General features: G+C 53.1%; 1 protein-coding gene and 1 pseudogene across 2 annotated transcripts; one reads left to right on the top strand and one right to left on the bottom strand.

Annotated features, from left to right (window-relative positions):
- The first annotated feature begins 2,384 nt into the window (after positions 1-2,384).
- On the top strand, positions 2,385-2,949 carry LOC113263345 (ras-related C3 botulinum toxin substrate 1-like; annotated as a pseudogene).
- A 3,991-nt stretch (positions 2,950-6,940) lies between these two features.
- Positions 6,941-9,827, bottom strand: TMEM177 (transmembrane protein 177). 2 transcript variants are annotated; one of them, XM_026510142.4, is made up of 2 exons: positions 9,753-9,827; positions 6,941-8,209 (listed from the first exon to the last, which is right to left on the bottom strand). In XM_026510142.4, exon 2 carries the CDS (start codon positions 8,185-8,187, stop codon positions 7,252-7,254), a length of 936 nt encoding a protein of 311 aa, XP_026365927.1. In that variant the 5' UTR covers positions 8,188-8,209; positions 9,753-9,827; the 3' UTR covers positions 6,941-7,251. The 2 variants fall into 2 exon arrangements, with proteins under 2 accessions (XP_026365927.1, XP_044244210.1); XM_044388275.3 differs by having other exon boundaries at positions 9,757-9,822.
- Positions 9,828-10,683: the final 856 nt, after the last annotated feature.

The raw sequence follows: 10,683 nt of genomic DNA on the forward strand, positions 1-10,683 counted from the left end.
ATTTCATTTTATTTAAAAAATTTTTTTTAAAGATTTTATTTATTTATTTGACAGGATAGAGACAGCCAGCGAGAGAGGGAACACAAGCAGGGGGAGTGGGAGAGGAAGAAGCAGGCTCCCAGCGGAGAAGCCTGATGTGGGGCTCAATCCCAGAACGCCGGGATCACGCCCTGAGCCGAAGGCAGATGCTTAACAACTGAGCCACCCAGGTGCCCGTATTTTATTTTATTTTTTTGAAGATTTTATTTGTTTGAGATATTGAGAGAGACAGAGAGAGAGAGAGAGAGAGAGCGCACAAGCAGGGGTGAGGGGCAGAGGCAGAGGGAGAAGCAGACTCCTTGCTAAGCAGGGACCCTGACGTGGGACTCGATCCCAGGACCCTGGGATCATGACCTGAGCCAAAGGCAGATGCTTAACTGACTGAGCCACCCAGATTTACTTTCAAGTGTGTGAATTTCCCTACAGGTCTTACCATGGCGTCAGTCTTGCAATCACCATGCACGTCGTACTTCATATTTTCTAAAGATTTGATATGTATAACTAATATTTCTACATTTCTCTCTGAATTACACTTTTTGGTGACCAAACAATATTCAGCAGATGAATGTACCACAATTTCCTAAGTCATTGCTGTTCAACATTTCCCTTCTTTTGATTTTTTTTAAAAAATTACCACAGTGAATGCTCTTACGTCTTTGGGCGTATACTATTTGGTTTCTGTTGGGTTATAGCTCTAGGATAAGTTTCTAGGTTTCAAGTTACTGGACCAAAAGATAAAGTTTTGTGCTTAGATCAAGTATTGCCAAATTGCTTTCTAAAAACATTATGTCAGGGGTGCCTGGGTGGCTCAGTTGTTAAGCGTCTGCCTTCGGCTCAGGGCATGATCCCGGCGTTATGGGATCGAGCCCCACATCAGGCTCCTCCGCTGGGAGTCTGCTTCTTCCTCTCCCACTCCTCCTGCTTGTGTTCCCTCTCTCGCTGGTTGTCTCTCTGTGTCAAATAAATAAATAAAATCTTTAAAATAAATAAATAAAAATAAAAACATTATGTCAATTAATCATGTACATTAGTTATCTATTGCTGCACAAAGAATGACCATAAAACTGTGTGATTAACACAACCCACATTTATTGTCTCACTGCTTCTGTGTGGGTCACGATCCAAGAACAGCTTAGCTGTGTCCTTTGTTTCAGTGTCTGTCACAGGTTACAGTGAAGGCGCTGGCTCTGAGGTTGTGGTCTCTTCTGAAAGCTTGACCGGGGATGGATCATCTTCCAAGCTCACTCGGTTGTTGTCAGGATTCAGTTCCTCACGTGCTGTTGGACTGAGGGCCTCAGTTCTTAGCCAGCTGTTGGTCAGGCTGCCCTTCGTTCCTTGCTGTGTGGGCCTCTCCAACATGGCAACTTGCTTTATCAAAGCATGCATCTGAGAAAACAAGAGTCTGCTAGCGAGACGGAAGTTTGTAACTTAATCACAGAAGTGATACCCCCTTAACGTTGCTGTATTCTATTGTTTTGAACCAGGGGAGCAAGGGGAGAGGCTGACATAAGGCCAAGAGCGCCAGGAGTGGGGATCGTCGGGGGCCATCTTGGAGGCTGTCCACTACAAATGTCAGCAAGCGCATATGCTTGTACCAATTTTACCACAACCACCGTAACACTGGCGGTCTTAATATTTTAAAATTACCAGTAGGTAGGTATAAACGACTATCTCCCATTTTCATGCGCTCTTCTCTGGCCTGGTATCTACCCCTAGGCTCACTTGGGTGCTCTGCTCTCAGGTGCTGCCAAGGAATTTCCCAAAAGTTGTCAACGGATAGCAACTAAGACAGCTAAGGACCTGCCCTAATTGGGACTTTGAAAAGCTATGAACACAGACCTGTATTAGGCAGCAGTGAGTTCCCTGGGAGGTTTGCAGTCTCAAGGAATTGCTGGTATTTGGGCAGCAGCTCCAAGACCTTGAACACCCTGGTACCTGTCCCATTTAAAAGCACAGAAATTTAGGAAACCAAGCTTGTTTTAAAGCTTACTGTATTGGGGCACCTGGGTGCCTCAGTTGGTTGGCTGTCCAACTCTTGAGTTTGGCTGGGGTCATGACCTCAGCATTGTGGGATCTGTGGGATTGGGCCCCCCTTGGGCTCTGCACAAGCCTGCTTGTCCCTCTCCCTCCACCTCTGCTACTCCCCTGGCTCATACTCTGGCTCTCAGATAAACAAACAAACAAACAAACAAATAAATAAATAAATAAAATCTTTATTTAAAAAAATGCTTACTATATAGGCTGGGCTCCAGCTTCCCATCGGTGGAGAGCAAGGCAGTGTGGACAGCAGCCCCGGCACACTGTGCCCTGACCACCCGCCTGCCATGGCCCGATGAGTGGGCCCCATGCGGGTCATCACGTGTGTGGTGGTGGGAGACCGAGCTGTAAGTAAAACTTGCCTACTGATCAGTTTCATAACCAATGCATTTCCTGGGGAATACATCCCCACTGTCTTTGACAACTACTCTGCCAATGTTATAGTAGATGGAAAACCGGTGAATCTGGGCTTATGGGATAGAGCTGGACAAGATTGTGACAGATGAAGTCCCTTACCCTATCTGCAAACAGATGTATTCTTCATTTGCTTTTCTCTTGGGAATCCTGCATCATTCAAAAAATGTTTGAGCACAGTGGTGCCCTTTAGTGTGACACCACTGTCCCAACACCCACATCATCTTAGTGGGGACTAAACTTGATCTCGGGGCGGACAAAGACACGATTGAGAATCTGCAGAAGAAGCCGACTCCTATCACCTACCGCGGGGTTTGGCCATGGCTAAGGAGATCGGTGCTGTAAAACACCAGGAGGGCCCCCAGCGCGAGGTCTCAGACAGTGTTTGATAAAGCTATGCGAGTGGTTCTCTACCCCACTCCTGTCAAGAAGAGAAAGAGAAAATGCCTGCTGCTGTAAATATCTGGGCCCCTCTCCCGCCCTGTCGCCGTTGGGACCTTTCTTTGTAGGCTTTGCTCAAAAATGGTGGAGCCTTTGCCCTCAGCGGCATGTTTTGATTACAGATTTTGTTACTTTTTCCATAAAACCATTTTGAACCAATCAGTAATTTGGGGGTTTTATTTGTTTAAATTGTAAGACTTCAAACTTTCACATTATATTAAAATTTAGCCCCAAAACACTAAGTTTTCTTAAAGCCTTATTTTTCAAAAGCCCCTATTCTTGCCCAGATTAACAGCTGCTAAAATACCTTGTGAACTAAGATTGCATTGTTGTGCTGAGAATACTACACGCTAAACTGTTCAAGACCTTTGTCTTCAAGAAGAGATTACAGTAGAGGCGCCTGGGCGGCTCAGTCGGTTAAGCCTCTCCCTTCGGCTCAGGTCATGATCCCAGGGTCCTGGGATTGAGCCCCGCATTAGGCTCCCTGCTCAGCGGGGAGTCTGCTTCTCCCTCTCCCTCTGCTGCCACTACACCTGCTTCTGCGCTCTGACAAATCTTTTTTTCTTTAAAGAATTTATTTATTTGCCAGAGATAGAGAGAGAACCCAACCAGGGGGAGTGGCAGGCACAGGGAGAAGCAGGCTCCCCGCTGAGCAAGAAGCCTGATGTGGGGCTCGATCCCACAACCCTGGGACCATGACCTGAGCCGAAGGCGGACACAATCGACTGAACCACCCAGGTGTCCCAAATAAATAAAATCTTTAAAAAAATAGTTAGTATATTCCTTTTTGCTGGGATTTTGAACAGACGTCCTACTCCCGGGTCCCACTGCTGGAATATCTGCTCTAGGTGTGCGTGCACGGGAGGGGGTGTGTGCAGCACGTGACATGATCAAAGAACGAAGACAGTATTTTGACAAAATATGGAGGTTAATTTACACTACACGGTACATGTCACAATTGAACTAAGTAAAAGTGTCACAGGTAAAATTTTAAAAGGTTAATTTCTGTCAAACGCAGTAAATGATAAAGAAAGGTCAGTATTACCAAAAATAAAGTAAAATAAAGCTTACTATATACTCTTGTGCTTCTCATTTTGCAAACTTTATTTTGCTTTATGAAAACAATTCTGTAAGCTACATGTTCATATCCCCATTTAATAGAAAACTTGAGGGCAGAAATGTGAAATCACTTGTTCAAGGTCACTCTGCTAAAGTGGTAGGGCCAGCATTTGACCCCACAGCTGGCCGCCCAGTCTGTGACCTCTCTTTGGTTCCTAAGATAACTTTGTCCTCAGTTGGGGCCTGAGGGCTCTGTAACACTTGGCCCTTCCATCCCATTCCCACCTCAGCACCGAATCTGGTAAGACTCTTCAGTTAGCTGAAGGCGTTTCCCCTGGACGTTCCAGAAAGATCTGCTCAGTGACCATTTTTTCCTAATGAGAGGTGAGGCCGGAAAGTCACCTCTAACCAGCCGGGGAGAAAGGCCGTAGAGGCCACAGTACACGTTTCCGCGACGAAACCCTCGGGATTAACAGGACAGTGTAAATGAAAGCCTCACAAAGGCGATCTGGAACCAGGGTGCTGGCTTCAAATCCTTGTTCTGTCACTTTCAAAGCTTTCTGGTTTGGGGCCCGTTTCTTCACCTTTCTGTGCTATTTCCTTGCCTGTAAAATTGAAATAACCAACAACCTGTTCCAATTTGGGGGGAAGTGAATAAAGAGTCTAGGAACCTAGCAGTGTCTGGTGCACGATAAAGGCCCTCTGGACATTACTGTAGGGCTGCGGTGGGCAGGAGGCCTCACTGGGTGAGGACCCACACGTTTCAGCCCTGGCCTGGGATATATGCCCGCCTGGGGACGCGGGTTCCATGTGTACGCGCCAGCTACAGGCACGGCCGCAGGGGGCACAGCGCTGTGGCTCCCGCATGAGGCAGTGGGGCCTGCTAGGCTCAGCAATGGGCAGAGCCAACGATGGCATGACGACTTGGGGAGCCCCTTTCCTGTATTCTGGCTGTGTTTGTGTGTGCGTGTGCGTGCACGGGGAAGGGGCAGGGAAGGGATCTGTATGTGATGACATAGCCCTCGGTCCGTTAGCCTAGTTTGGAGCCCGTGCAGGATTGTTCTGGGGTGAGAGAACCATGAACATGGTGGGAAGGGGGCGCACACGACACTGAACGTTCTCCTGGGACACAGGGCAGAGTGCTGACCACTGAGGCACGCAGCAAGCATCGGAGGAAAGACACAGCGCATACAGGCTGCCTGCCCCCTGGCCCGTCCTTGAAGTCCCTGGAGTGCGTTTTTGAATCTTTCTGGGATCAACCCCCAAATCCACGTGTGGGGGCACCATGTATCCTAGAACTTGGGGGGGCCCTGGTGGCCTGAACAGTAATTTGTGCTCTGCAGGAAGTGACCAGAAATGTCCAGTTTCCCCCACGGGAACAGAAATCCCAGATCCGGGCCAGGCCCTGCCCTTGCAAAGTCGTAAGTTGGGAAGACAGGCCAGGGTCACATAGGATTTGGACAGCCTCACCCACGTGCGCAGCCAGCGGGGCTGTCATGGCTCAGACTCTAGGGAGCCGGGCCTGCGGCTGTAGCTTCGGGCGGAGCCTTGTTTGTTTCTTCAAAAACGGGATGGAAAGCCTCAGTCCACGGCACCATGCCCTTGCAGCCAGTACGTTCCAGCAGAGGGGAGGCTAAGCACTAACTGCCTGGTAACCTACTTACTTAGCACTGAGGGCTGGGGAGAGGTACAGGGTGCGAGACAGGTGTGACTGGGGAACGTTCGGGACTCAGGTCGCTGGGTGCTCCTGCAGGAGGAGCTCTAATACCTGAGATGAGGGCAGGGAGGGAGAGACCACCCCAGACGGAGGTACTGTGTGGGGAAGGAGGGGGACAGCAGTGAAGGAACCGAAGTGCTCCTGAGGTTAGGAACCATACAGCTGGGGGGGCGCCAGACGGCTGGAGAGGCCGTTAGGCGGAGGCTCAGAGGGGCGGCTCTAGCCGCAAAGCTAGGGGATGACCGCAAAGGGTTTTAAGCAGGACGGAACCCAGTCAGACCTGCACTTCCAAGAGCTGGGAGAGGTGGGGACAGTGGCCAGGAGGACCCACTTGGGGATGGCAAGGCCCGAACTGAGGGTTGCCTGGGCCTGGGGGATGTGCACAATGCAGCAGAGAGAAGGGGAGCGGCAGCTCTGAGCCAAGGTTTGGAGGTGGAGCCCCTGCCATTGCAGGCGTGGGGACTGGGAGCGGCTCAGGGGTACAGTCTGTGGCATGGAGGAGAGGCAGCCAACCACTGGGGCTCCCATTCCTTACCTTCCCGGCAGGTCAGCGGGAATGCCAGAAGCCACTGCCTTGCTCCTGTGGTACTGAAAGTAGTTGGGGTGGGGAGTGGTGAGCAAGTGGGGCTCACCGAATCCAGACCCCAAACTACGCTTCTCCAGCCCACAGCAGACCCCCACACCTGGCAGCAGCACTTAGATGTCCAGCCGAGGGGCCCCCTGAAGTGGTACTTCCTGGAGTGGAGACGTATTCACCCACTAACTCCTCCAGCCACCCCTGCATTCCTCAAGCATGTGCCCACTGCCATCCGGGACCCGAAAGGTGGGGTGTCTGCCCAGGCCTGCCGCTGGGACCCACGGGCTGGTGGAATGGCGCCAGAGCACTGATCTCCAGCCATGGGCCCAGCAGGAAGACGTGCCACCCCACCCTGCCCTCTCCCCATCGGTCTCCTGCAGGAACCGTCCGCTGCCGCTGCCGAGTGGGCTTCCTGGCACGGCTTTGTGCCCTCCCCTGGGTGTGGCCCCGTCTCTTTGCCCTGAAATATGCTGGCGCCAGGCCTGAATTCTTCCATTCTTCCTCCTCAAGCTCCCATTTCCCAGCCTTTCAGGGTCAGACCATCAGGTGAACTACAGGGTCGTTCTTCACTGCAGGGACGGGTTCGTGTCCTGTAAGCCCCTCTGGTGGGGAGATGTGGCCTGACTCCCCCAGCCTGCTGGAATTCAAAGACCAAGGAGGGACATCCCATTTATTTACAGCGTGTCCTCTTGGCCAGACACTTTTGTTCACAGCTCACCCCCCCCCCCCCAAATCCTGCCAGGTAATTTACAACACCATTCTACAGCTGAGGAACCCAAGACTCAGATTCAAAAGGGAACTGCCCAAGGTCACTGGGATCATAGACTGCGGTAGAATCTAGGCTGTTTCATTCCAGAGTCTATGATTCATCGGACATTGGGCCGTGGGTCCAGAGGCACCGAGAGTCCCCAGAGTCAACGGCAGGGTAGTGCCTGCGTGAGCCGCGTCTGTCCTTGCAACGAGTCCCTCAGGAGCGGCTCGGGAGGAGTGCCGCCCGCCACACCTGCAGCACAGAGTCCCGGCGGGTCGTGTAGGGCAAATGTTTGATGCGGAACAAGTGTCTGGGGACGATGTTCCCGCTGGGCGTATACAGCTTCTCTCCGTGACTGCCCAAGAGACTGCGCAGGGCTACGTTGCCCGACAAAATCTTCTCATAGAACTCCACTCCCCCACGGGCATAGGCTGTAGACAGGGCAGCTGTGCGGCGGTCCAGCCAGGCTTCCAGGGCATGAGAGAGAGAGTCCGTGGACAAGGCGTAGGCCACAAAGCCCGCCACTGCTGCCACCAGGTTGAAGACAGCCCGTAAATTCATGGGGCCTCCGTAGAGCCCCAGTGTGTGCTTGGCACCCACGCCCAGAGCCCAGGTTCCCACGAGGCAAGCTGGGGCCAGCATGGCCTGGAGGGCAGCTGCACTGCTCTCCAGGTACACCACTTCCTTGGCCAAGGCAAACTTCTGGGCATCACGGGACAGGGTCAGGGCATCTCTCAGTCGGGTGCCTGCTGGGCTCTGCCAGTTCACTCTTTGCCCATGTACAACCACGGCGTGATCGGTGTTGCTCAGTGTGCCACCCAGGAAGGTGGCTGGGATGCCTACCACGGCCCCCGCGGGGAGTCGTGGGAAGCCAGCACTCACGGGTTGGAAGGTGAACGTGGTGAAAGCCTCGTAGCTGTGGCCTGAGGGGACACCAATGTCCTGTAGCACCTCTTCGAAGAGCTCCTGCAGCTCTGCGGGGAGAGGGGCTGGCTGGCCCTGAGGCCAGTACTGGTAAAGCCATGGGATCACGGGATCTGGGAAGAGGTGGTATGAGATCTGGGCCCCAATCAGGCCTGCACAGGAACCCACCAACAGGCCTTTCCTGTGTCTCTGCACAAAGGCTGCGGCCCACGACAGGGGACCGGCCATGAGTGCCGCCACCGCTGTAAACCTGGGCCAAGAAAGAGAGAATCAGCCAACAGTTCCCGGGGTCGGCCTGCAGACTGAACATACCCCAGAGCCACATCTTTTTGAACGGAGGCAATACAGCGTGTGGTTAACAGCATGAGCTCTAGAGCCAGAGTTCAAATGCAACCTCCGTCTCTGTGCTTCACCTTCCCCGTCTGCCAAACAGGCGTCTGACAGTGGCATCCCTAGGGTGGCTGTGATGGGTATATGAATGAACACACACAAAACAAGTCTGGCACAGCAGCAGACACCCTTGTGATAACGCTGTGATCATTACTTTTATTCCCATGGCTAGGCACAACGGAGTACCCAGCGGCCTCACTCCACTCTTCATCCCACAGGAAGCCTTATGATCATGAATTTATAGTTCGACTTATTACTTCCTATACGCTAGACACAATTCTGAGAGCTTTATATATATTGTCCAATGACTGAATCCTCACAACTCCATGACCTAATTACTACCATTGCTCCTATTTTAGAACATTGGAAACTGAGGCAGAGTAATTGGTCAAAACCCAAAACTAGCAAAGGGGCAGTGTTACAGGTTGAGTTGTGTGTCCCCTCCAAATTCATACGCTGAAGTCTTAACCCCCAGGCTCTTGGAACCGAACTGTATGTAGACATGGGGTCTTTAAAGTGAGGTCATTAGGGTAGGTCCTAATCTCATCTGACTGGTGTCCTTAAGAGAACAGATCAGGACACAGACACTTAAAGAGGAAAGACTATGCGAGGACACAAGCCAGAAAGCGATCATGTTCAAGCCAGTGAGAGTGGTCTCAGAAGAAGCGTCATGCTGACACAGTAATCTTGGACTTGGAGCCTCATGACCCTGAGAAAATAAATTTCTGCCACCCAGTACTTGTCCCGGCAGCCCTAGCTAACACAGGCACAGTATTTGAACACAGGCTATCAGGCCACAGCAAGCTTTTCATTTCAGAAAAAATGTTAATGCTAAATTACAAATATCTACAAAAGTAGACAAAATAGCACATTAGCCAATTTCAACCAACTCATGGCCAATCTTGTTTCCTCTCTTCTCCCACCCACATTCCTCCTTCAACTGGCTTATTTTGAAACACATCCCGGGCGTCCTATTTCATCCGTAAATATTTCAGCAAGAATTCATAATTATTTTACTTTGGTTGAAGCTTACTGTCTTCCTGCCTGCCTGTGATAGCTGTTTAATTAGCAAGTACTTTGCTGCAAACAAGAACGTGGGGTACCGCCTGGCCTATTTTAACGAAAATTCCTAAAGGCGCACCAACGAAGGGGCTAAGGCTGGGAAAGGAAGGGTCCTGGACAAAGTCCCAAGGCCCCCAGGCCCACCAGCGCCAAGGCCGCGCGCTCCGGATGGGCGAGAAGGGGCTGCGGAACCCCCGCAGAGGTCTCCCCGCTGGGCGTCCATTCCGGGGGAGGGGGGGTGGCCCTAAGCTGCGCCCTGCGGCTCAACCACGAAAGTGGAGGGGATCCTGGGAAGGGGGCCCGTCCCGGCTCGGCTAACCGCCCGCCCACCGGGGGCTCACCTACTCTGCCGCAGCGCGCGCTTCCGCGACACTTGCGCGGGGCGGGCCTGGCGCAGAGCACGCCGGCCCGCGCTCTGGGGGCGGGGACTACAGGGGGCGGACCGGGCGCGGAGCACGCCGGCCCGCGCTCTGGGGGCGGGGACTACAGCGGGCGGACCGGGCGCGGAGCACGCCGGCCCGCGCTCTGGGGGCGGGGACCACAGGGGGCGGGGACAGGGGGCGGGGAGAGGGGGCGGGGCTCCGGGGGGGCGCGGCTCCGGGGGGCGGGACTCCGGGGGGAGGGACTCCGGGGGGCGGGACCGGGGCGCGGGACTCGGGCCGGAGCGCCTTGGGGTGGGGCTGCGACCTGCGACGTCCTCGCCTCCGCACAAGCAAAGCGGGCTGAGCAACCCGGACTAGCGCTTCCTTCTCTGCACTCGAAAGGCCGCCTTGGTCGCCCGTTGAGCCCTCTAGGGAACAGCGGCCCTGCATGGGTCAGGAGGTGGCTGGCCATCGGAGTTGGTGCCCACCTGGCTGCCGGGTCCGTGGCCTTTCCTGTCTGGAAGCGTTCACCGCCAGTGAGCTGCGCTGGGCTTTATTTTATTACCGTAGCAGCGGCCCCTCCAATGCCTCTCCAATGATCCACACTGTACAGCCCACACAGCAGCGTCGCACCTGTCATCTCATCTTCCCAGAAGCGCTACAAGTAGGTCAGGGATCATCAGCTTGCGGGTGGACCAAGTCCAGTTTGCTACCTGTTTTTGTAAATAAAAGTTTTATTAGAAGACAGCCATGCCCGTTTCTTTGAAGTTGCCTATGGCTGCTTTCTCCTGGAAGGGAAGAGCTGATCCAGGACAGAGACAGTCTGACCCAGAAAGCCTAAAATTTTGACTATCTGGCCCTTACAGAAAAATTCTGTGGACACATGAAGTACATTATTCCCATTTTGCAG

Source organism: Ursus arctos, unplaced genomic scaffold (assembly GCF_023065955.2).
Source record: "Ursus arctos isolate Adak ecotype North America unplaced genomic scaffold, UrsArc2.0 scaffold_1, whole genome shotgun sequence".
Classification (NCBI taxonomy): Eukaryota; Metazoa; Chordata; class Mammalia; order Carnivora; family Ursidae; genus Ursus; species Ursus arctos.